Below are 27,727 nucleotides of genomic sequence, written 5' to 3'. Positions count from 1 at the left end.
TAATTTCCTAACTACAATAGTTCAATGGAGACACTTTCTACAATGCTACTGCTGATCCCATTGTCACAACTGTATCATGGCTTTCTCCATAGAACCCTGGGAATGGTAGTTTTCCATGAGTGCTCAGAACTCTGTAGGCTACCTCTCTATAGGCCCACCTTCATTACAAAACTATAATTTCCAAGTGTCAGTAGGAAATAGACAAAGGTAATTTATTGAAGACCTGGAGAGCATTAAAGTGAGTGAAAAGAGGAACTGCTAACATGAATTAACAGGTTTAGGTATAGGGCAGAGGTTCTCAAATTGGGGCATCATGACAACCTTCAGCTCTACCCTTTAAGGCAGTGTTATTCAGTGAGGCGCGGCTCTTTAGGACGGTGCCTGGAACTCAAAGGGGAGGCTCGGGATGTCCTCTCGCAGCGATACAGTCACACTCCTGGGCGGAATACGAGCCAGTCTTCTGCCCATAGTCTGCACTTTTTTTTAAAGCAGAAGAAACAGGAGTGCTCAGCTGTGAGAGTGGCTGCTGCCACCCCGCCCTCTTCCAAGCATGCTCAGCTTGCAGTCCTTAACCCTCGCTGATCCTTGTCTGGTTGGTTCCTAGTTCCCAGCCTGGGATCACTTCTCATCAAAGTGAAATCTCTCTTTCCAGCCCCTCCCTCTTTTACTCCCCCCTTTCACTCCCCCCTTTTGATCTCCAAATCTTCCCGCTTTCCTCCCCCTCCCCAAATAAAATGCTTCCTATTTTACCAGTCACCAGGAGTCTTAAAGTTGCTTCCATGCAGTTGGCAAAGGGAGAGGGGAGAGACAAGCACACACTTTACTTGGCCAGGAGCAGAAAAAGGGCACTGTTTTTAAAGTGATTTATTAATCTTGTTGTTTGACTGAAGAGGAAGGACTGTATTTTTAAAGTGATGAATCTTGCTATTTCAAGGGAATACTTATCAGCCATTGATGAAGTGATTGCCAGCCTAATCCTATCCACACTTTCCTTGGAGTAAGCCCCATTGACTCTAATGGGACTTACTTCAGAGTAGACATGCATAGGCTTGAGCTGTGCATCTCCTAGCACAGGAGACAAATCAGCTTCCTAACCAAACCCTTACCAGCTCTGATATATTTTCATGGTCTATTTTTGTTTTCCCCACCGGCTGCTGGAAAAATTTAATTTCATTCAATTAATAAAGGGTTCAATCCTATCCAAGGAGAATGGGAGAAATGACTAGTTGGATTGGGGTCCACAGGGGTGTGTGTGTATGTGTAATGTTGGTCAGATTGGTTGTTCACAAAGTTCATTTGATAAAACAATTCTATTGGTATGCTTACAAAGTTAAAAAAAAAAAAAAAGAGTCCTCCTGGACCAGACAAAATCTACCTACTCCAGCATCCTGTCTCCAACAGTGATCAGCAGCTGATCATTTATAAAGCATGTATATTGCTGTGTATTAATAATATACTTTTAAGATCTGCATTTAACTAATGATACAATTAATATAATTAATATTAATATAGTTAATATATATTTAATATTTAATATATTATAATAAATATCATATTATAATATTATATTTAATATATTTAATATTTCTGGCCACATCCTGTTTACTGATGTCACTTCCAGCCCTCAGGAACATGATGGGGAGTCATGGCCAACAGCCACGGGGGTCAAGGGAGAAGTTTGAGTACCACTGCTTTAAGGGACAGGGAGGGGGGGAAGTTAGTGATGCGCACTGTTGTTTGGGCAGTAGGGGTTGTTCTTTACTCACAGAATGAAGCAGCAGCATCCCGACACTGCGGGGAGCCCTGTGGAGAACCTGCACAGGGTTCTCCAAGGCACTGAAAATGATAATAGAATGATCGCCACCCACTTTTGGTTTGTGATTATGGAACTGGAAGTGGGTCGCAATAGTTCTATTTTCATTTTCAGCGCCTTGGGGAGCCCTGAGGAGGCGTCCACAGAGCTCCTCGCACCCCTGGGACGCTGCTGCTTCATTCTGTAAGTAAAGAACAGCCCCACCCCTCAACAGTGTCACGATCCTGGGGATCGTGTCACTAACTTCCCCCTCCCCCGAAAGAACTTACATCAGGAGTTTTAATCCTGAGGTGTTTGAGAACCCCCTTTATAGGGGATACATTTTCTCTTCTGTCTTCTTCTTGTTGGTTGAGGGATCTGTGAGACATGTTTTTGTGACCCTTTTGCACTTGCAAATCCTGAAACTGCAGGACTGCAGTGCGCTGCAGGAAGTTAAAAAAAATCAAGATATTACTCCACTAACTTATGAATATAGGACGTAATATGCCAATATATTTATATACACAAGTTACATCTTTCACTCTAGATTTTGCTTACCTCTCGATTATCAGCCACAATAACAAGCTCTACATACTTGGTGGATTTTAGGGCTTCTCTCTTGTGCTACCAAAAGAAAGATAAGATTAACGCTGTTAGCATTTCAAGATGATCTAGATCTCCAAATATTATTATTAGGAATATGAACACATATTTATATATATTTGTGCACCATTTTCAGTATTCATTGCCCACAGAACTGCTAATTCACAAAGCCAAGACATAGTTTTAATAAGTAAGAACTCAACTGTTGTATATGCCTTAAATAACCAAATGACTAAGAAAAATATTGACACAAGATTCATATGAAAAATAACCAGAACATCAACAAAAGAATGAGACAGTGTTCTACTCACTATACTAAGGTATACCTAAGTGTTTCTATACTATACTAAGGCAATTCCTAAGTGTGCAAATCTAAGTGTGTATTCAACTGATATTTCCTATGTTAGTGGTTCTCAAACTTTTTAGCACCCCAACCCACTTTTTAGAACGACAGTCTGTCGGGACCCACTGGAAGTAATGTTATGGTCAGAAGTGACATCATCAAGCAGAAGAATTTTTAACACCTCATACAACAAAATCAAATCAATCAATTAACAGCCCAACCCTGAGCTGCCCGGGGTGCGCAGCTGCAGCGGTGCCAAGAATGACTGCTGCCGCATCCTGCGTGCCTCAGCCTGCTATGGGCAGCGCCTTGGAAGAAGGGGACTTTCATCCCCTTCTCCTGGGTAAGGGAAGCAGCCTTGCAATGGGGCTACTCACTTTACCGCCAACCAAAAGGTCGGCAGTAAAGTAAAGGAGTTCGTGTAGGGTGCCAAGCCCTACACAAATGGACAGAATCTGATGGAGCTGAGCTCCTCCAGACCCGCCTCCTGCCTCCCTCCCCCAGCACGCCTCCCGTCAGCTCTCTTTCCGCCCCCGCTTCCCCGTCACACCTCCCACCTGCCCTCTCTCCGCCCTCCCCACACCTTCCCCTCCCCAGGACACCTCCTCCCCACCCCCCTCCCCACCCCCACCGCTACTTACCGTGCCACGGCTCAGTGGTCCATGAGACTGCTGAGCAATGGAGGACGGGCGCCCACCCGGCGCTAGCCCAGCGCTGGCCAGCACTGGGTTAGGACTGGCACTGGCCCAGTGGTAAGACTCGCAGATGTGCCTTATGTCAAATTTGCGACAGTGCGCTCTGGCACAAAGCCAGAGCATCAAGCTCAGGATTGGGCTCTAAGTAAATTAAAAGTTCACAGTAAGTATAAGTTTAACAATTTATTTAAAATAAAGAAAAATTCTCCTAACACTCCAAAGCAGTTGCTGATCTGTTTAAAAAACATCCCCCAACATCCCAAAGGCTGCAATGCTATCTACACTTACCCGAGAGTAAGCCCCATTCACTATCACATACAGCTCTGTCACATTTCCCCAAATATAGTCACCTACCATGATATCATCAAGTCTAATATATTAAAAATAAAATACACATTGAAATGAATGGGGACCCACCTGCAATTGGCTTGCAACCCACCTAGTTGGTCCTGACCCACTGTTTGAGAAACATTGTCCTATGTAACAGGATATGTTGCTGGAATGTTTTATTCCAAGCAAGCAGACTACCTCTCTTTCCAAAGCATACATGTGCGAGAACTCTCTACAGTATTATCAACTTTAGGCTAGAGTTTTTTTGCTAGTCATACTGAACAAAAGCTGCTTTATACTGAATCAGATTAATTTGATAAGTTTTCTGACTGGTAGTGCCTCCAGGGTTTCAGGCAGACGTCTTTCCCAAACTTTCCCAGAAAATGCCAGGGATTCAACCTGGTATCTTCTGCATGCAAAGCAGGTACTCACCACTGAGCTACCACCCCACCCCAAAAAATAATTGTCTGTTATCTTGAATCTAAATAAATGACTCCCAACTTAAAAAAAAAAATGACTAAGGCAATTTAGTACAAATTGGATTTCCAATTCTTGATTTCTGAAAGAGACTGCCTAACAAGCTGAGTCAGTCTGAAACACTAAACCTGGAGTTTCCAGGCAAGATTTAATAAGCAAGCTTATTTGTGGATTGCTGAAACACTCTTTATTGCCCAGCTCATTCACCAGTGTTCACATCTTGAAAGAATACCTACCTAATGACAAAGATTCCAAAAGTGTAGTAGCTCTATAATTTTTTTTTTTATGTAGAAGCCCTGATTCTACATAGTGGTCTGGAACAGGGGTGCCCAAACCCCAATCCTGGGGCCACTTGCAGCCCTCAAGGATTCCCAATCCGGCCCTCAGGGAGTCCCCAGTCTCCAGTGAGCCTCTAGCCCTCCGGAGGTTTGCTAGATCCCGTGCTGACCTGATGCAACTGCTCTTAGCATGACAGCCAACCGTTCGACCTCTCGTGTAAGCTGTGGGATGAGGGCTCCCTCCACCACTTCCTGTTTCACACCTGTGATGTGGCAGCAAAGGACAGGCTGGCCTTGCTTTGTGCAAGGCCTTTTATAGGCCTTGAGCTATTGCAAGACCTTCATTCATTCATATAAGTTCCATCTCTAATATATTCATTTATGTAAATTTATTCAAATTTGAAAGAGAGATGATGTGGCCCTCCTGCCAAAAAGTTTGGACGCCCCTGGTCTAGAAGATGGGATTCACTCAGCACCACAACAGCATCAAGACATAACTGGTGTCCTTGGCAGAACCAGGGACGACATGTAGGCACAGTACTGTGGGTCTTAGCCTGTGTGCTAACATTCTGCAGGGAACAGTAACCATCACCAGACTCAGAACTGCTGCCTTGCGGAAAGCCATTATGTGGGATGCAGAAAGGGAAAAAGGAGGCAGAGCCAAGAACAGCTTGCTGACATAGACACTATGAAACCAGTTATGCTGGCACAGATCCACACATCTGATTTTGGTGACCGTTGTCAGAAACCCAACTAATACAAAGTGTGCCTCACACAAGAACCATTGCAGCAGAGCGTACTGCTAGGATCAAGCTGTCTGTGTTTAGAATACACAAAGTGTAACTGAGCAAAGCATAATATGAGTGACCCACCAGAAGTTCAGCATTCTCTGTTCCTGATAACAATTTCAACACACTGCCCTGTGCTGGAGGAACCTAGCAACACGTGTGTGCCTTCGTTGTGGAAATGGCTTGAACAAAGGTCCTTGCAAACAAGGAAAATAATACCTATTTATACCTTTTTCTAGTGTGTGCATGGTTTGTTTTCTTACTTTAGCTAGAATCTGAATTTATTTTCTTTCACATGCAAATGTCATGCCGTTCTGATCTCCTGTGAATAAATGTACTTTGTTTTATTTTACTGTATTTTTTCCCTGTGGATTTGAAATTTCGAGGGCTATCTCAAGAGAACCACTCTGTATGTTCTGTGCTACTGAGAAACATTTCAACTGCATCAGCAACATTTTACAAGAAAAACTGGGATGCCTATGTGGATCCAGACCAAATCACATTCAGCAATCACTACTTGTTTGGGATTAGTTTTTGAATGGTTTGGGGGCACTCAGAATTGTTCAGAGAAGCAGGCACTGGCATTTGCCTGCTCTGAGGTGTTTAAGCCACCTGGAGAAAAACACTGATGGAACAATAGTGCTCTTGGAGATACAGAGCTGACTACAACAGCTTAAGCTCATGTACTTGTGGTGCCTGCTGAACATTATTAATCTTTTCCAAGAGTTGCCTGGATGGTGTGTTTCCTGAATAGGTTATTTGTTTTAAAATACAGGTCCAGTCTATTTATACACGGATTTTTTATACACAGATTTGACTCAACACGAATGGCCCCTGCAAATGAGAAAGAACGTGCTGATCCCTGGCGAAGGGGAAAAATGCATCCCTTTAAAATCAGTTTTCAAAACTGAACAGTCCTTTAACAACAGCCTCCTTAATGAGAGAAAGGGCAGCAGGCTAACAATCTATCAATCCTTCTCTCTCCTGCGGACCCCTCCCTTCGCCCAGCATGTGAAAGAAAGGTGATCATTTTGCATTGGTGAAGGGAGGGGCTGAGTGAAGTGCTGATAGATTGTCTTCTTAATGACTCTTATCTTAAAGTCAAAAGGTCAGCAAGGCTGTTTTTCAATCACTGGAGCAAAGAAACTTTGTTTTTTAAACTGATTTGCTATAGTTCGTTTTTTTTTTAATCCACGTGAGTGCTTGGAATGGAACCGACACGAATAATTAGTCTCAGCCTGTACACCTAATTATCTCTTCTCAGTGCTTGGATAGCACAGCTAATCCCTATCATATTGCAATCAACTTCCTTATTCATCCAAGACTGTAAAAATGAAATAATTAAGTAACATAACATATTTACAAATTACGTGAACGCAAAGAGTAAACAACGCCTTAAAATTATTCTAGGTCTCTTGCTTCATCATTCAGGGCCAGCCCACCCATGAGGCTGATTGATGCAGTTGCCTGAGGCAGCAGATTGGTGGCGGGCATCTACCTCTGCCCACCCACTCACTTCCACTGCTCCTCCTCCCACTCCTTGGATTGGAAAAGGATGAGGAAATGGAGCCCTAGCCCACAGATTGCCTCTCCTCCACATTTGATCTCACACTCCCAAAAAACACAAAAGAAAAAGCATTTGGAAGATGAATCAGTCACATTTATTCAATGAAGGCAGTCAAAATCCTATAACAGCCCTGAATCACTCCTTCCCTCTTTCAGTGCAGGCTTCTACTAGAAGAGACAACAACCACTGTCTATTCCCACTTTGTGCATTCCCACCAAGATTCAAAGTTGCATATACCATCTGTTAACAGACCAAACTTCTCTGCCAACCCCAAAGGCGGTCAAGGAAGAGGAATGGCATCACCTCCCCCAAGCTGGAAAGCCCCTGTGGTTGATTTTGCAATCTAAACTGGAGGAATTACCTATCAGGCCAGCCAGCCTATGGAGCCAGACAGCATCTAGGGATCGATACTGGTTCCTCCTCTAATTCCTGCTTACTCCAGGTTACAAATGAAAAGTTCCCTGCTTGCAGCAGTATATCTGCCAAATGTGACCACCCTGGCTAAAAAAGACTTGTACTCAAAAAAACACATCTTGGGTAGACAAAAACAAAACAACCAAACAACCACCAAAACCAACCAGGTGAGTAGCTAAATATTCCTAGCTGGCTCCTGAAGGCAACCAGCTAATCTCAGACTGCACAATGGGCAGGGGTGTGTGGATCAAAACCTTGAGGCACTCTTCATGTGTGTTTGGTGAGGCGGGGGATCCAGCTAGCTGCTCTCAGCACCAACCTCGCTAATGGGCTGCCAAGATTGTCCCACTCTTGCTCACGTGATGGTGGGGCAGGGCAAGAACACTCCCACCCCCATAATGGTAGCAGAGGGTTGACAGTTCTTTTTCACTCTGCCCCCTCTTTCTTTTAAAATTTAGGGAGTGGTGGGAGGCACACAGCTGCAAACCTCCCATTGTATTCTATGGGGCAAATACCCTGAGTGCAAGGCTGGAGGACCCTGCAGAAGCCTCTCTGAGGCTCCCAACGGGTCGGAAATTGTGCTTCCAGTTTCCTGGAAGCACAGTTGATAGTGTCGGGGAATCTCAGAGAGACTTCCCTGAAGCAGCCTTGGGTTGCACGAGGCTCCATGAGCCTCAGGTGAGGCGGCGGTGGATTTCTATGTGGGGGACAGCGACAGCTTGTGGGGGCACTATCACGAACCTTTGCCCCTGGGCACGGGGCTGGGGAGGTTTGCCCCTGGAGGCGCAGAGGCTGGCAACGTTATCTGGTAATCATTTGGTATGCTGCCTCAGGCTCCAAGAGGATAACTCTGTCACCACCAAGTTACTTCATTGTTTGTTCAGGACTATATTGGTTAACCTAGAGTCAAAAGAGATGGGAAGAAACCAGAAAGTACTGCTGAGAAGTTGCTGAACACATGATGGGTGACATCACATAGAGAGCCAACTATCTGTAATACCAACCACATGGTAAAACCATGGCACACTGCTACTTGTCTACCTTTCTAAGATAAACTGCAAGGGGAGGGTCATAATGTTGAGTTTACCAGGTAATTGAAACCGACAGGAAACCACCTCTTCATGGAGCCAATATACAATGCGGTAAAATAGCTTTTAAGTGGCTGCTATGCATTTCCTGGTTTCCTGTTTCCACCTATGGAGCAGAACCAAATACTGAAGATTATCGTTTTACCACTAATATTCACATTTTAAAACTCTTTTAACAAACTGTTGAATTAATTTGTGGTCTTGTTTAAAGTTGTCCTTGATTTGTTTTGTCTAGTTTGCCAGGATTTATTTTGGAACAAGTTATCCTGGAGTGGAGTTCCCCTTTTTGGCGGAAGCATTTCCCATTCAACTTGGGAATGAATTAATACAGAGGAGTTGAATCAGAGCAAATAAGTAGAGCATACATAGAGACCAGGTCCTTTCACTAATTTGAATATGAAAATCCTTGTTGGCAGAGGAACTCCATGCATGCATTTGAGCATACAGAGTTCTCTTGACCTCATGTTGGCATCCTTCAGTCTCGGAAGACTATGGTATCGTGCTCTGAATGGTAGTTCTGGAACAGGGTGTCCTCTACAGTGCGCAAAGCCTGGGTAAAGTAGATATGGAGGATAGACTGTTACCCAAGCAGCAAATCCCCCCTCTCCATGTCACTGGAATGGTCCAATGGAAAGGCAGAAGCCAATACGGTTGGTTCCAGCGGCGTCGCAGGAGTTGCCAGAACGTGACTGTGTTCAGCCTCAGGGACTCCAGCTCCGGATTTTGCCTTGAGGTTGACTCCTGAAGCCTTTTCCATAACTGGATGTAGCCACAAGGCAGTGGAGGTTTGGGATCAGAGTTTTCCTTCTCTCAGATGAGCTGCCTTCCCAGGCTGTCTAGTCCCATCTACCTGGTGGCTGTTTAGTCGCCTCTTATGACAAGTACAGCCAAACTGAGGGCCTATTCTTATCCCCCAGCCCCCAGGGGTACCAGCCCTCTGGTCTCTCTTGACCAGAGCATGCCTTTTGGTATAACAGAAAAATCTTGGCTGTGTAACCTGCTGCCTTGCAATCCAAGCATCAAGACTTTAGTTAGAAAAGAACCTGTGTGTAGGTCCTTTATCTTGACAATGAATTTCAACTGACCAAGTGTTTAATGTAGCTTCTATTCTAATCTCTCTCAAGACAGATATATGGCTATGATCAAGAGAGTCCCTTCAGGTGCACCTAAGGGCTTGTGTGAGCTCAGCAAGCAGTGAGCTTTTTTCCCTGCTGGATAGCAGCTTCCTACATGGTACATTCCAAATCACTTTTGAACCACCTCTGCCAAAAATGTAGGCAAAAGATTTAAAATAAATTCCTCTTCTCCAAAGATGAAAACACATCAACATGGCAATAGCGATTTTTCTTTTATAAAAGTAATCTAAAATTACTTCTTTTTGAACGATACTATTTATATGAGAAAAAAATCACTAACAGCTTTTCTTCTCCAGAGTTCATTAAATGCAGAACATGAATGGGACTTTAAATACACGGAATGTGTTGACAAGGGATTTACTGTAGGCTGAGGTAACATATACATTTTAAACTGTTCATGGCTCTCTATTTTGCCAGATTAGGGAAAGCTGACTTTGGGCTAAATCCTATGAATCTCTTCTCAGATCTGTTCAATTGGATTTATTCCCCACACAGGCACAGAACTGCAGTCCTTTTTCAACAACCTTACCTGTTACTATCAATAAAATGATTGAATCCTATACTGAAATGTCAGTGCCTCGAAAAAAATAACGATCTTTCCCATTCAACCAGAAATTCATACCATCTGTAGAAATCTTTTTAAAATGTTAACAAGAGTACCTTTTATCAGAGAAATTGTAAATACAATCTTTTCGTACAGAGACTCATGTACTTTCAAGGAATAAGCCCAGTTCACAATCTAGTGATATAACCTCAGCACATAAAACAGTAAAATGGATTTTAGAAGTGTTAACACATTATGTAGTGAAGAACAAATGCTAATCTAATGCAAATACATTTCCTCCATCACAGTGGAGGCTTGTCCGTGAGGGCAAATGGGACATGGTCCCTCCAAGAAAAAAGGAAATAAAAAAATACATTTAAAAACTTAATTGCATCAAATTAATAATTTTTTAAATAAATAAAATCAATAAATTAATATGATTTCTGTGTGACCTCGGGCTAAGCAATGACTACTTAATTCTGCTTTTCTTCTAGTTACCCAATCCCACTGCTTCTCTCTCATAACTGAGTTCTAGTCTCAAGATGACTTTTCATTCACGCCTCTCTAAGGCTGCCAGGGCAAAAGGCTATCAGCGTAAGACAGAGGAGCAGCTTTCTCAGTACAGTGAGAGCCCATTTACTTGTTCCATTTGTTTCTGCCCTTCTCATTAGCAACTGGATTAAAGTTTAGACAATTCCTTCTTTTCAAAACTTTCAGCCACTTGCTGCTGATGGTGTCAGCAGTTGTGAGGCAATTTTAATTTTCTGATTCCCTGTAACAGAGTAAAAAAAAACTTCCCTGTGAAAGCTGAAGAGGTGAATCACATTGTACGTCCGAATCAGGATGTTCTCTGCCATCAGAAGAGCGAACCTTCAGGGAAAACTCCTGCCCCTTTCAGTCGGAAAGTGCTACTGGGATATGTGCAGACAAGAAGTTTGCCAGAGGATGATCCACTGCACTAAAAGAGGGATTAGCACAGCTTTCGCCACAAATAAACTCCCAAATTGCAATGAATGTTGGCTGCAATGTAGGCTGCAATGCCTATGTGTGCTAACAGTCATAGATGTGAGTCAAGGATGCATTTTGCCACAGAGCAACTGCACATCTCAAATGGGCCTCACTGTGTATTTAAATCTATGGTGGTATTTGTTCCATATGCTCAAACTTCTTTCCATTTCATTACATCAAACTCTCATTATCTAGACAGGCATTTTGATTCAAGTGCACTTCTCTACACAAAGCCAAGAGATATTACTAGCGATAGTAGTTCAGTGCTGAGAACCGGTTCTGACTACATACAATGCCTCCTGGAACAGCTATCTAGAAGTGCAATCCTTCACAGGTTTACTGAGAAGTAAGTACTAGGGGCATTCTGTGAGGCTTGCCTCATAGGTAGTGTTTTCTGGGTTCCTGCAGTTGTCATTTGTATACCGAGCTAAACAAACGGATCGGTAAAGCAGCTACCACGTTTTCCAGACTCACAAAGAGAGTCTGGTCCAACAAGAAGCTGACAGAACATACCAAGATCCAGGTCTAAAGAGCTTGCGTCCTGAGTACACTTCTGTACTGCAGCGAGTCATGGACTCTTCGCTCACAACAGGAGAGGAAACTGAACGCTTTCCACATGCGCTGCCTCCGACGCATCCTCGGCATCACCTGGCAGGACAAAGTTCCAAACAACACAGTCCTGGAACATGCTGGAATCCCTAGCATGTATGCACTGCTGAAACAGAGACGCCTGCGTTGGCTCGGTCATGTTGTGAGAATGGATGATGGCCGGATCCCAAAGGATCTCCTCTATGGAGAACTCGTGCAAGGAAAGCGCCCTACAGGTAGACCACAGCTGCGATACAAGGACATCTGCAAGAGGGATCTGAAGGCCTTAGGAGTGGACCTCAACAGGTGGGAAACCCTGGCCCCTGAGCGGCCCGCTTGGAGGCAGGCTGTGCAGCATGGTCTTTCCCAGTTTGAAGAGACACTTGGCCAACAGTCTGAGGCAAAGAAGGAAGGCCCACAGCCAGGGAGACAGACCAGGGACACACTACACTTGCTCCCAGTGTGGAAGGGATTGTCACTCCCGAATCGGCCTTTTCAGCCACACTAGACGCTGTGCCAGAACCACCATCCACAGCGTGATACCACAGTCGTCCGAGACTGAAGGTTGCCAACAACAATAGTTTACCAGCAAAGTTACCTAATGAGTATGTGTAACTGAAACAATAGCATATGCTTCCCCTTCCATCCCCCTCCCCCTCCCCACCCACTATTGTCTCCCTCTGTAAAGTTGCAAGACTGGAAATCCTACAAGGCAGGGATCAGTCTTTTCCAGTGGCATCGCTAGAATTTGCATCACCCGGTCAGGGAAGCCAAAGTATCACCCCCATGATGGACCTCCTCCCATGCAGGGGGCATGGCAACCCCCTGGGCTGTGGGTATGGCAATGCATTATTGCCCTGCCCCACTGGATTTTTGGCTATAACCTTTGATAGAATAGAGATATTTTAACACAGTTTGTTTCATTGCATTCTGCATGAAATTACACATTGATTGATATATAACACGATGGTATTATTCCTAAGAACCATGATTTTAATAATTTTTGTCAGTGGTGATGTCACACACCGTCCCCCCGTGCACGTAACCTGGTGTGGCCTGTATCCCCCTACCAATGCCACTGGTCTTTTCTGTCTATATAAAGCTTCATATCCATTGATGCCCCCCCCCCAACAAACATATAAGTAAGCAACAAAATAATTCACTTTTTGAAAGAGTCACCATTTGTTCTACTTTCCTGAAAACGGCGTTTGTAACTGCAATGGCAATGGGCACAGGTATCACATTACCAGGACATATTTGTCCACTTGCCGAACAGAAAAAGACTAGCAAATGAGGAAATAATGTCTTTAGCCCTATACCCTCACATATGCAGTTGTATAAACTCATCTAAAAAATGCAACTTCTCAGACATCCCACTGCAGTGGGAACAAAGTGATTGGAGTAGCTGAGAAAGACGCATAGACAAATATATAACATAGGATAACAGCCATTTTACAACTAACACTCTCGAGAGTCAGTGTCTGGAAGGGCCCATTAAGCTCAGCTGAGGGACTGGCCTGCAGGGGGTGGAGCCTGCAAGCCTGCTGACCTGCTGGGGGACTGACTGACTGACTGCTCTCCTCCTCCTCCTCGTTGGCAGGTATACGATTTCACCGCATGGCTTCCAGAGGCGCGAGCCTTTGGCACGAGCCGAAGGGCAAGAGTCAAAGGGCTCTTTGCCTGTGGGTCTTAGCCCAGGGGCTTGTGCCACTGTTCCCAGTCTCAGACAAGGCTTCCAAGACGGTCAGCAGCTGTCTCCTGAGTTCCCCTCATCGCTTCGCATCCAAGGCTCTGGAGGAAGATGGCTGCCAGCTAACATTTCAACAATAGAAAAGTGTCTTAATTCTCCCCCAGTTTACAGTTGTTAGGACGTGGTTCTCTACGTGGGTCTTTTACATCCTTTTTTGACAAGGATTGCTTATTAAGGTTCTGCTGTTTTTATTGACCTTCAAGTCCTACAGACTGAGGATTGCATCGGATTACTCTGCAATCTCGGGCAGAACATAATGGGGAAGAAGAAGAAGAGAACTAGAGCTTCCGCTGGCCAGGACTCCCCAAATAAAGCATCTAAACAGCTTCGTCTGAACGACTTTGTTTCTTGGCATGAGTCAATGACTGAAATTACTAATTTTGCCTCATCAAATATTTTTACTGTGCTGGAATCGGAGCTGCTTACAGCTGTTGATGAGGATAATGCTGTCTTAGAGGAAAACTATCCTTCTCCTTCCCCAATTGCCAGTGGCTGGATAAGGGACAGAGTACAGCTACCTCACCTTTTTCCTCTGTCCAAAAGAGGAAAACAACTGCTAAAGATTGTGAAGCCCTGTGAAGGGAAGGAGGGTTTGATGTTGTTTGTTGTCTTTGATGGGGCAGCATTGTACTTTGACTGGAAGGACACTTCTGGCTGTTCTCAGGGAAATCAAATATGTGACAACACGAGTTCATACCCTGCAGGAAGGCTTTAACAAATGCTTTGCGGAGTTACAGCAATTGCAAGATCAGCTGTGTGCGAGAAATGGGAGGGAATCGCCTAGACTCGAGCATAGATCCGCTAAGTTTACTGCCTTGGAAGGCAGGGGAGGGGAAACAATAACTACTCACCGCCTATTAACTGAGCAAGTAATCTTGGAGATATGGTACAATTTCTGGAATTCTAATCGATGGTCCACCAGACGACAAGTTTTGGACTCCTTCGCCAGGCTGCTGAGGCTGGAATTTAATCAAATTGATTTGGGATCTATTGAAAAACTATCAGGATCTCCCTCTAAAACCAGGCTGTTGATGGAATTTACAACTCCAACTATTCCCTTGATGCTCATTAGAATGAGGAACTTTTTGAGCACATTTGACATAGTGGCTAAGAGAGTTTTTACGGACACAGGCCGGGTATCACCTTTATCTGGAAATGGGAAATTAACATCCCCACCTGTTACAGTAAGAATGCCAAGGCTAGTAAACGCTAGCATCCAACCAAGAACTGAGGCAACTGATAAACTTTTGGAGAAATGCAATACTAATTCACAGGAAGAGCAGCTGACACGATCTATCTCTGAGAGCTCAATTAAAGCAGCCACTGACGAGCTGGAGGAAATAACTCACCATCTAGAGCAGGGGTGCTCAATAGGTGGATCACGATCTACCGGTAGATCGCGAGGCAAAATGAGTAGATCGCGGAGTGCCGACCCCCCTTCAGGTGCCTCTGGGAGGAAACGCCGGGAGTAAGGCCCATTGTACTCAATGGGGCTTACTCCCAGGTAAGTGTGGCTAGGATTGCAGCCTCACAGCCTAATCCTAGGCATGTCTACTCAGGAGTAAGTCCTGTTATACTCAGTGGGGCTCAAGGTACACAACATACATTGTACACATAAATGTTATATGTTATGATGGTGCGAACATTGTAAAAAAAAACTCTGGTAGATCTCCGGGCCTTGCTGGGTTTCAAAGTAGCTCTCGAGCCAAAAAAGTGTGAGCACCCCTGATCTAGAGAGATCCCTTGCTAAACTTAGGACTGGTGCTGGATCTTTGAAAAGGGCTTCGTCAGTGGAGATGATAAAGGCAGAGATGATAAAGGCAGATGCATCGGCTACTGCAGCCCATGCTACCCTACCTGAAAAGGCAGTTGTGCCTCCATCCCTCACCTGGCCCTTCAGTAAACAAGAGAACAAAAGACATAAAACCAGTGTGAGAATGCCTCCTGCTAACGATAGGATGCTGATAGGAGTTCCTTCTGTAGAAATGGTAGAGCTAGAGGAGATTGTGGTAGATGTAGCTCATGGAATCCATCTCGAAAAGGCAGTTATGCCACTTCCCTGCATGCCATCCTTGATTAGACAAGGGGACTACAGACAAAATAGTAGAGAGGGAATGCCTCCAACCAAGGGATCAGCTTCCAAGGGCACTATTGAAGCCTTTTTGCTAAGTCTTGACCCTGAGGAAGAGGACATCATCAGTGGAGCGGTGTTAGCTAAAAAACAACTTCCTTACTTTGAACAACAGAGGGTCATTAATGTGTTGGAGAAGGTAAGAGAAGAATTACTCATGAATTCTGAAGAGAGGAGGTTGGAAGAAGAAGGACAGTTCAAAGAAACCGCCTGTTCTCAGGAGCTTCTACCTAAAGCCCAACTGTCCATAATGGATTCTCCAGTCCTTATGAATCCATCTCAATCAAACAGGCATAATGTGAAGGAAGGTCCTGACCTACATCATCTTCCCCACCCTACATCTGTTGCTATGTTAGAAGGAGATCCTACAGCAACTACTGTAGAGACATGTAATAATGTTGCATCACACATTAGTGCATTATTGGATCAACTGGAATCAGACGAACTTGTGATTGATCTAAAGGCTGTACAAACTATAAAGGACTTGCCGAAGGAAGGAAGGAAAAAAATAATTGATTGTCTAGCTGATCTTAAAGCAGATCTTTCTGAGTATTTCCGCCCACTTCATGATGTTTATCAGAATTCTCTGCATCTAGAAATAGAAACCCTTCTCCCAGATCCCGGCCTAAATGATTCCATTAGCCCTGTTACCCATACTATTGCATACCATCAGCAAGTCCCTGGCTTTTTGTCGGGGTTACCTCCAACTTCCCCACAGACTCCCAGACATTCAATTCCCTCGCAATCTGATGTTCTCAAGATGCCCCTCACAATTAGTTCTGACCCTTTAGATTACAGGGATTGACTGACAGAACCACCTACTCCAACAGATACCAATTTGGCCAGATTTCTTTCTTGGAATGTGGCGAGCTAGGCTTCTAAGCTCAAGGCCCCTGATTTCATACCTTTTCTTAAAAAATATGATATAATTTGTCTCCAAGAAACTTGGATAGTCCGTCCTATTACTCTAGAAGAGTATAATGTATTTCCTTACCAGCAACTAAGTCTCAAGCCAAAGGCCGTCCCTCAGGCGGGCTGGCAGTCCTGTCTCTATCGCATTTCCCAAATGATTTTATTTTTATGTCTGATAGTTACTGTAAGATACAGGTTGTCAAAGTGTCATCGTTGCCCTGGGACGTTTTGATAGCCAATATTTATATTCCACCATCACAAACCAAAGCCTCTCGGAAGCACCAATAGAAATATTTCAATCAGATTATGGGAGATCTGGAACGCAGATTTGTGGGAGTCAAAATTCTTATTTTTGGGGACCTGAATGCAAGAACCAGTCCAGATCATGTCATCTTTTCACAAATTTGCAACTCCATGGATGACTTAGATCTCCTCTATTACTGTCTGTTTGAACGCAAATCAAAGGACCAAGTGATCACAAAGTGGTTTACAGAGAAAAATCAAATAACTAAATGGCTCCCTGTCCCAAAATGGTTAGCGATCACCTCCCCCTTAGATATGTTTTGCTGCTCACGATCACCCTTTCTTCTTCTCCTCAAGATATGCCTTCCCTTTTTAGTGTATCTCACCCCAAAATTCTCTGGGATGAAACATCTTTAAGGATTTTTAAAAATTTACGATTTTCTGACTTGGCAGATACTTTTTTATCGTCAAAGACCCCTTCTGATTTTATTGCCAAGTTTGAAGCCTTTTTAGAATTATTTATCTCTGCCTTAAAACGATCCCCATCTCAGAACTTGGGCCCTAAAAAGAGTGGGGCAAATGTAGTCTCATGTGATCCCTTTTTAGGGATCAAATTAGAAAGTTTTTCAGAACTTTCAAAGAATCAGGGGCTTCAGTTCCACCTCCATGCTATTTTAAACTGAGAAGCCAACTTAGAGAGGCTATTGAATTTGCGCATCAACAATCTATTTTGTTTTGGTACAATCTATTTTGGTAAATCTATTTTGGGTAACTGTTTAGCCCTATCCCATTTAGTCACTAAGTATGCCAAATCTAAAAATTTCCATCTTTATGCTGCCTACCTGGATTTAAAAGGCGCATTTGACACGGTTGGCAGGGAGCTGCTTTGGCTAAAACTGGACAATTTAGGTCTGGACAAGAGACTCCTTCTCTTAATCAGGAAGCTCTACTCGGAGACTAGCTGCTGTGTTAAATTAACACCATGTGGGAAACTTTTGGCCCCAATTCCTACTAATTTAGGAGTCAAACAAGGATGTGTCTTAGCCCCTACGCTGTTTAACATATTCATTAATGATCTGGCTCTTCATTTGTCCTCAGTTGACGTCCATCCTCCTAAATTAGGTAATTTATCGTTCCCCCTTCAGTTGTACACAGATGATATGCTGCTATTGTCCCGTACGAAAATTGGTTTGAAGCGTTTAATCAACTCGTGTATTAAATACCTAACTTCCAATAAATTGCAATTAAACTTTGAGAAGTCTAAAATAGTGGTTTTCAGTTCCCAATGGAAACCTACCTCTTGATCCTTTGGTGGGAAGGTAATCAAACAGGTTAAGGTTTTCAAGTACTGTAGTAATTATGCATAGCAACATCTGCCTTAGCAGACATGGCAACCAGCAGGCAAACCTATTCCCCCCCCCCAGAGGCAAACCTTGAGAATGGAGCCATGCGTCTGCTAAGGCATGAGGAACTGGTAAACAGGATAAGATAGTAGTTTAGAATGCAGAAGCGTTCATATCTTAGGGATGTGCTGTCTACAGTGTTTTAATCAGTAGCTGCTAGCAACTTTTGTATTGCTTCATTAGAAGAGAATGAATAAAAGGCCAGAGGGCAGCTGGTAAAACAAGCTTCCCTCCCTACACTCTACTTTTGAAACCTGCCTGCTGTCTCTTCATTCTGCCTCTCTGACTCCTCACTGTTTCTGTTCTTGCACCACATCAAGCAACTTGACTGTGAGTCTTGTTTGCTTCCCAAATCATTGCTACGAAGTACCTGGGAATTCTGTTTCACCACAGGCATACTTGGTCACCTCATCGCCAGGCTGCTAGTAACTCAAGCAATTTATTAGTTCATGCTACTTTGCAGTTTTTTGACACCTGGGGCAACTCTTATATCCCAGCAGCAGGTGCAGATCTTTAAGTCCAAGGTTCTGGCACGATTGCTGATTGGTACCCCTATCTGGATTTCAGCCATTTCCACTCTAGTAGAACGTGTTTAATCCAGATTCCTCTATAAAATCTTTGCGGTACCTCACTGTGTCCCTTGTGCAGCATTGTGCCTCGAAGCTGCTCTGCATAAAATTGAAACACTGGCCTGGCTGAGATTCTTGAGACTTTGGCTAAGGGTCGGTTTTGAGGTAAATCAGAACACCATGCTCTCCAATATTCTTGCTGATGTTTCTTTTTCCCCTGGTCTTACTTTATTTCACAAAATACTCCAGCTCCCAGCTCCAAAATACTCCACCTGATCTGATAGGAGGATTACCCATGTCTACGGCTTACAACCTTATTCGGACCCAACTATTTGATATAGAGAAACAGGACTTGCAAGCTGCAGCCTGTAAGTCTTGTTCTATATTGGTCTTTCATGGCCCTCTGATTTGCATTCAAGCGATCTATCGTTCATGTGTTCACCTCAGATTCGTAGAGCCTTTACGCTGCGTAGGTTTAATATCTTACCTACAAATGCAGTAAGAGCAAGATTTAATAGACCACTGGAGAGTTCACAGTCATGTTCTTGCGACCTGACCTCAAAAGAGTCCTTGACCCATGTACTTTTGTATTGTACCCACTATACAATATTGATTTACGCCATCAATTTCTATATCCATTCCTGGAAAACTTTCATGGTTCAGATACAGACTTGGTCTGGTACTTGTTGGACAGGAGAAATGAGTACCGCTCATCAAATGTTGCAAAATATTTATTTAAGGCACTGTCGAGGCATAAATTCCTCTGTATTTCTTTGCCTGATCAATGATTGGTGACTACCTTGAATGTTTTAATTTTGTTTTCTTGATGGAATTACAACTAATTCAGAATGTATGAAGTATTTCTGTTTTCTCCTGTCTTGCTTTTTTAAGAAAACATATTACCACTTTGACCAGGATCTCACTTCAGTTATGTAAACTTGGCATTAGTTTTATTTAAATTGATTTTTTAAATGGTCAAACACCAAAATCTATTAATTCCACCTACCCTGCTGGTAAACATCTGAGTAGACTGCGTGGTATCCTCCAGTGTGATTCCTGAGATGTTGTGATGATGGCCACAAGAACCTGAGGCTAATTTTAGGTTCACTGCTCGGTAGATGATGTGCTCAATTCCAGCATCTGCTAGGGGCTCCAAAATATAGGCTTTAACATCAAATAAAATAAGTCCCCTGTGATATAAAAGACATAAATGATATATTATTTTACAGTGTAGACTTTTTTCATGCTTGGTTCCCAAATAAGTGACAGTTTTTCAATCAATATGGAAGAGTAGCATAAATTTAGATCAAATGTTCATTTTGAAGATATTATTTCTCTTTCTGTAAACCCTTGGGTTTAGTGCCAAATTATATTATATAGCTGTGTGTACTACCACTGCTCAGGGCATTTGCAGTGTGCTTGCTTGAGGAAAAATTCCCAACAAAAAAATTAATAAATGGAAATAATGTAAGTCCCTGAGGGCACTCTCATCACAAGAGAACAAACTGTAAAAGGTCATCTTTAAAACATCCAACTCTCAGAAAAAGTGGGGATAGAGAACAGATGCTGCTGAGTTTTCTTCTATGACTTGGGAATCTGTTGTTGCAGATACAGAATATTATCTACCGCTGGAAGGAATGCAGGCAGTCCCCACTCGTACCAAAGCCCTGGTGCAGTTTGAATTTTGCCACAATCTCCCCAGCAAATAGTTGTAGCTCCTTTGGAGCCCATTCTGTCATAACCTATTGTTGTACATGCTAAGATTTTCTGACTGCTGATGAAGAGAACAAGCCCAAAACATGTTGGGACCGTTAATAAATGTGTTTCCTTCACCTACTTAATTCTTTTGTCCTTTTTGGTGCTACCCTCCTCTCTTTGCTTGTGCTATTATTGTACTAAATCAGATACCAATTTCTGCATTTCTTCCAAAAACCCATCACTTCAGTGTTTCTGGAAGCACAGTACAAATCAGCTCTATGGCACACCTGCTTCTTCTTCTGCAAGACAGGGATAACACTTCGCTCTCTCAATGGGGTATTACAAAGCTTAACTGAATCCTCTGCAGAAAGCATCTTCAGAAGCAGTATTAAGTCCCATTGCTTTTCTAAAGTGGCCACATTCCAATATATGTAATTATAGTTGCATTGCCAAAAGCTTAAAACTGGATATGACCTCCTTTCATTTCTGTTCCTCAAAATGCTATGTGCTACAGATACTGAGCGCACAACAGCAGTTACTTTTCCAGTTGAAGATGACTGAGTACCTAGGTGTCAGACGCTGTACATGCCAAGTCAGGAGAGCGAGGTGCTAAGAAAATGGCCAGGCTGCATGGATATAAAGCAGTAGTTAGGACAGAATAGTGAGAAACATATGCCCTTGTTGCTCAGAGAGCAAGCTGATAGGAATCAGGACTGATGATAAAATCTAGTTTACTACTGTTCAAGAGGTCTCTTTGCAAATCTGGCTGCTTATCTTTTAGTTCCTTCCTTTGGTCAGATGCAGTAATAGGTAAGTCAGTGACTCAACTCAAAAACGAATCATAACAGGGCACTTTCCAAGTCACCCAGAGCATTTTGGCAACTCAAAAAGACTTAAGTCACAAGTCTTTCCCTTTAAAAAGCAAGCTGCAATTCCATGGGAAAAAAATAGAGCTGCTGCTGGTGAGGTGTGTGTGTGTGTGTGTGTGTGAGTTCTCTTTAAACACTCCCCTGCTGTCCCCATTCCATCTGTAAACAAGGTGGGAGGGATGGGACAAACTGCATGGGAGCAGGGAGAGAAACGACAAGAGGGAGTAGTGTCACGTGCAGCAGCTGTGAGGCTTACCAGGACGACCCAATCCTTGGCAGCTCTACTCAAAAGTAGTTCAATTTGTGCTGGTCACTCAACGGAGCTACCTCCTTCCAAGTTAAAATGGAGCTCACAGCAGCCATGCAGTTGGAAAGCATGATTGCTATGAACCTCTCCCCCTTCCCCACCTCCTTTTCCCCTGGGTTTCTCCAGCCAATTCCAAGGCAAGAACCTCCTTGAGCTCCTCCTCCTGCCATCCCGCATCCAAAGAAACAAATCAGACCTTAATCCAATGATCATTGGTTCCTTCAGAGATGGAGGAACCGATGGGTAAGAGATGGGTCAGAGATGGGTAAGAGAGCCTACTCCTGCTTCCCCTTTCCCGCTTCCAAACATTAACTCTTCTCTGCCTCCTGGCTGGAATCTCCCTGCTGCTTGCCCAGTCTGAATGATGGCCTTATGAGGTCTTTCATGCCATGAAAAAAGTAAGCAAGCACACCCAGACAGACATAGACAGACTTGAGTCTGCATATGTGGAGACTGAGTGCTGAGTCAGTGGCTCCAAACTCGAGTCAATTCCCGAGTCATCGGCACAAGTGTACTCAAGTCAGTGAAAAATGCTGATTTTCATGACTCAAACTCAAGTCACCTGATTTGAGTTCCCATCCCTGGTCAGATGCTGGTAGTAGCACACAGGCTAAATCTTTACCAATGTTCCATGTAGCTTGGACTTGTACTGATTTATTTCAGAGTCAGTCCCACTAAATTCAATGGTGCTTACTCCCAAGAAATGGTTCACAGGTTTGCAGCTGGGGTCCATGTCAGGCAGGGTGACCAGATGCAGTGGAGGACACAGTGCCTATACTTTTAACCATTGTAATGAAGAAGAGATGTTGGCAGGTACATATTGAGCTGCACCTACCAAAATTTCCTCTTCTCTACATTGATTAAAGGTATAGGCACCGTGTCCTCTATTGCATCTCGTCATCCTGATGTCAGGGGATAGCCAGATCAGGCGTGGGTTCAAAGATTCATGTTCATTAGAGAGCCTATCCAATCAGCCCAGGTCCTTAAGAAGTTCTGCTGCTTCCATTGTTGTCCATTGTTGCCCAGGAAGCCTTCTCAGAACCTGCCACTGTCTCCTATTTCTAAAGACAACTATTCAAACCTGATATAGACATAAAAACATCAAGTCTAGTAGCATGACAACAATGATGGGATTGATGGATCAGGAGCATCAGTTGCTTTATTGTAACAGACCTGGGACCCTTTGGGAACCAAATTCACAAGCTAATGCTGGACAAGGAGGAGCAATTTACAGAGGGTTTCTACAAGCATTCCAAATGATCATCATCCTTATAGGGGCTGTTATCACATGGGCAAAGATCCATTTGTATCGGACCCTACAAAGACACAATCAATAGTGACCAAGAGCTGTCCACAAGGGTGTCCCATTTACACTGACATTTCTTATGCATGAGAAAACCAAATGCCAAGAACAAACAATCGGGGAGGGGGAGTTATTGTCCTTATGCCCTGTTCTTATATTTTCCTGACTCTCCAGTGTTGGAAACAGGATACTAGAGGAGATTAACTCTTTTGATCCAGCAGGATGTCTACTTATGCTTTAAAGCAGGGGTGTCCAAACTTTGAGACAGGAGGGCCACATCATTTCTCTGACACTGTCAGGGGCCAGGGGGCGCAAAAGAATTAGTTTACATTATAAATTTGAAAAAATTTACATAAATGAGTATGTTAGAGATGGAACTTATATGAATGAAGGTCTTGCAATAGCTCAAGGCCTATAAAAGGCCTTGCACAAAGCAAGGCCAGCCTTTCCTTCACTGCCACTGCTACATCACAGATATGAACATAAGAACAGCCCCACTGGATCATGCCATAGACCCATCTAGTCCAGCTTCCTGTATCTCACAGCAGACCACCAAATGCCCCAGGGAGCACACCAGATAACAAGAGACCTCATCCTGGTGCCCTCCCTTGCATCTGGCATTCTGACATAGCCCATTTCTAAAATCAGGAGGTTGCACATACACATCATGGCTTGTAACCCATAAAGGATTTTTCCTCCAGAAACTTGTCCAATACCCTTTTAAAGGCATCCAGGCCAGATGCCGTAACCACATCCTGTGGCAAGGAGTTCCACAGACCAACCACACGCTGAGTAAAGAAATATTTTCTTTTGTCTGTTCTAACTCTCCCAACACTCAATTTTAGTGGATTTCCCCTGGTTCTGGTATTATGTGAGAGTGTAAAGAGCATCTCTCTATCCACTCTGTCCATCCCCTGCATAATTTTGTATGTTTCAATCATGTCCCCCCTCAGGCGTCTCTTTTCTAGGTTGAAGAGGCCCAAATACTGTAGCCTTTCCTTATAAGGAAGGTGCCCCAGCCCAGTAATCATCTTAGTCGCTCTCTTTTGCACCTTTTGCACCATGAAACAAGTTGTATCAAGTAAAGGTAGCTAACATTTACTCTTTCCTTAAAAGCCAACAGAAATAATTGTAAAGTGTTGTGCCCATTGTTTAAAAGCCGTTGTTACCTTCTGAATTGGAATATTAAATAAAATGGCTCTGGGGATCAGCTTTTTAATTTCCTACAGCTTCTTTTATAATTTTACTCCTTCTTAGTGAAAATGTAAGGGGTTTGGGCACCCCTGCTTTAATGGATGCTTGCAAGGACAACCTACTGCATCTGAGTAGGCAGACATTGAGTAAACACTGTCTTTTGGACCACATATTTTCTTTTGTCCCAAAACTGATAGCTTTACAAGGGAGCTTAATAAAACAATTGTAGTATCTTTTCCTAGAAATAATTATTTACTTATCTCTGGAGGCTACTAAAGTCAAGAGCAAAGACAGGATTCTTGATTTATGACATGGGAATTTTTTTACATGTTCACAGCTTTTATAGTCCCCAAACAATGATCAAAATGTACATGCCATGTCTTAATCTAGTGGAAAGATATATACCTGCATAGCATGGTTTCATTTTATTTATTGATCGTCAGGAAATATTAATTGTCAGCTATACTATAAGCTTTGGTTTTTAGACTTATATTTTTATGAGGACTAGAGTGGATTTTTTTTTAAAGTTACACTATACCCTAAGAACAAATTCAAGATTTAAACTAATTTCTACAGTTTGTTTTGTGGATTCACAGATTCACTACAAGGCTATAGTGACCCCAAAGGATAATATCATTCATGTGAACACTTGTCTTGTTCACAGCAGCAAGGAATTTAAACAGGAGGTTAACCTTAACCACCATGGTGTCTACAGCTCACAGACTTCAGTTCATTACTGTTCCTAAGCAGTTCCTTCTGCCTTCCCATTTAGCATTACCAAGTCATAAAATAATCTGCAGATTCAACACAGAGGGAATTGGGAAACTTGGAATCATGAAATTCCTTCCTAATCATTAGGCAGAAGGGTATGCAGGAAATAACTCTCATGGCAGGTATAAGAAAATGGTTATACTCCATCAAATGACAAATTGACTCAGCCCGATCCAACGAAAGTCCTGGAGGCCTCCTTGAGATAATATTTGTTCCCCTGGCCTCCGCTGCTCCAATTGATCTACGCCAGCTATTTTGTTGGTGCAAGTCTGAGCGGACTTAGGTGAATTGAGGCAGGGAAGTGGGATAGGATATTGGCGGAGTTTGCCGCTGCCAATAACCACCCATTCTGCCCTCAACCCACCTCCCTGCTCCTCCCTTCCTAACCTTGACCCATTCCTCTGACGTCTTCCTTTCTCTCTCAGTTCTGCCCCTTCTCCATCTTACCAGTGCCAGGGCTCCCACAGTGACCACTGTTATCTGGCAGGTGTCGTTTACAGTTTGCGGTGGCATTTGGCCTGTGCTCTATAGTAAATACATTTTGCAATGGCCGTAAAGCATGCTGTGTCTCCAGAACGCACATTCTGACAATGCAGTGGCAGCATAGGATCAGGACCTCAGTTTCAGGCTATTGGCTTTGAGGTATGTTTTTCAGGGGTGGTGGTTCTGACCGCTAGTTTTTAGTGTGTTGATTTTTATGTCTTTACTGATTATGCTGCAAGTAGCCATAAATCTTGGGAGAAGAACTGAGGAGACATTTTCATAACAACAAAATATCTTTAGCAGCAAAAATAACCTTTTAGAACAAATGTAAAGAGAGAAAATGCACCACATACTTGACCACCACCACCACAAGTCTAAACTAAGAAATAGCAGATAAAATGGTGCAGCGCATGGAGAACAGGTTTATTTCATGGGAAGCTATGTGCGATTTGTTGTTTATTGCTATTTGTTTTTGTCTCCAAAGCTGCAGAGAAGGGAAATTCACCCCAAATAGCTGGCATGCAGACAATTTTGGAACCTGACATTTTAACAAGCCAGGAGCTCTCACAGTTTTCCTCCCTACCAAGAAGACCTTCAACCAGATTCAACACAAGAGATGGCATGTGGTCCTCGCCAAGGGTAACAGAAGTGAGGGCTCCAGGGCATTCTATAGCAGACAAAGTTTTTATAGTATTGTGCAACAGAAAGTTTCAAAAGGAAAATTCCTATATGAGATTGGACGTCATTAGTCAATCTGGAATTTCGCCTCAACAAATCCTGCATGTTATTAGTCTCTTAAAGTAATTGTCCCTTTTTAGGAATTTACATTATTGATCTTATTATGTCAGTTCATTACTGATGTGGTTGATAAGATTCTGACTGGCTCTTGTATTCATTTGTGCTCTGCATGGCCTGAGTCAAAACTACTGCTGCCTTTTTCATTGCCTGATCCTTTAGTCTCACTTTATTTTGTAAAAAAAAAAAAAATCTTCCCCTCCCCTTTCACATATAGCTCATGGCTTATGGGCTGTTTACAATAAGATAAGGTTTATCAAATACATATTAATTTGACAAGCTCTGCATTTTCTCACAATTTTTTTTCCTTACCAAATTACTTTTGCTATGCACCACTTGCTTTGGCTGTGGTGTTTGCCAAACACAGCATCCTAAAAATGCAGTTATCTGAAAACAATTATTCTCTTCTTTTGGAGGTGTAGTTATGAATGTTTGTATCAGGCAATTTTTTTCTCAACATTTAGAATTTGATGCAAATAAAATAAAGCAATTACTGCATTTTCATGGCACACTTTCCTCAAACAGGCTCTATTCGAGCACACCCACATATTTTTCTTCCTTTCCTCTCAAAGGGGAATTTCTCCCACTTCAATATAATGCAAATGTCACACAAGCATACTGAGAATTCCTCTTTCTCAGGAAAAGAGCATTTATGTAAGTTTATATTGCTTGTAATGAAAGTTATTTCCAAGTAAGTGTGTTTTGGAACATTATGTACAATAGAAATACATGTTGCTTTGGGTACATCAAAGAAAGAGCAAGGTAATGAATATACTTGATTTCTAGAAAGACAATTGAATCACAAGTTAGGCATTCCAAATAACACTTTTTGATGTTAAAGGGAATATATCTAAGAATATGGATAGTATTTTTTAGACATGGGAGAAGAATGTTCCTTCCTTGCTTCTTTTCTGCCTACCTTCTTTCCTGCCAGCCTTCTCCTCCCCTTTAGGGCAGACTGTGCTTTCAAGTAGCCTGCAATGGTTGGTGAAGGAGAAACTGTAATAAATGTTCAGCAGTTGGAACCCACAAACCCATCCCACAAAGCTTTTCCATTCTTCACTGCTTAGGGGGATAATAATGACTGCAGCCAAGCAATCTTAGGGCCACTTCATAAGTTCCAGTCCATGTGTAGAGACAACAAAAAATTGCTTCCATGTGGTGACATTCCACAGGGGAGCATGAGTACATGTTAAGCCTTTTATCATGTGTACCAACCATACCACATGACACATCCACATACCAGTGTCAAATTTTTCTGACACATTTCTTCTTCTTCTAGAAACGGGGCATGGCTGTGATGTGAATGAGGGCAGTCATGTCAAGGCAAGATCCAATTGCATTGTCGTTGCATTGGATCTATAGGAAGTTTTGCTTGGGTCAATTACTATTGACTATTTATATGCCATCCCTGACGTGAACGTAAAATCCTAGGTGGGAACTTGAGCACCCTTAATGGTATTATTTCTTTTCAGCATGTTTGCTCCCTAAATATCCTAACAGCCCAATCTTAACCAATTTTCTAGTACCAATACAGCCCTGTGGTAAGGGAACAAACATTCCCTTACCTTCAGGAGTCCTCCATGACTGCCCCCCCCACCGCACAATGCAGTGCACACCCTGTTGGCATGGCTGCAACAACGCTGGA

General features: G+C 43.0%; 1 protein-coding gene across 1 annotated transcript in view; it reads right to left on the bottom strand.

Annotated features, from left to right (window-relative positions):
- The window catches only part of ADAM12 (ADAM metallopeptidase domain 12), a 277,330-nt gene that overhangs the window by 99,282 nt on the left and 150,321 nt on the right, over nucleotides 1–27,727 (bottom strand). The window contains exons 6-7 of the mRNA XM_066621438.1: nucleotides 19,666–19,849; nucleotides 2,351–2,416 (exon numbers count right to left, since the gene is read on the bottom strand). Coding sequence (XP_066477535.1) covers nucleotides 2,351–2,416; nucleotides 19,666–19,849 — 250 coding nt within the window. The remainder of the gene's footprint in view (nucleotides 1–2,350; nucleotides 2,417–19,665; nucleotides 19,850–27,727) is intronic.

The sequence above is a fragment of the Tiliqua scincoides genome, chromosome 3 (genome assembly GCF_035046505.1).
Source record: "Tiliqua scincoides isolate rTilSci1 chromosome 3, rTilSci1.hap2, whole genome shotgun sequence".
NCBI classification, from domain to species: domain Eukaryota; kingdom Metazoa; phylum Chordata; class Lepidosauria; order Squamata; family Scincidae; genus Tiliqua; species Tiliqua scincoides.
This window is presented reverse-complemented; position numbering and strand designations above follow the sequence as displayed.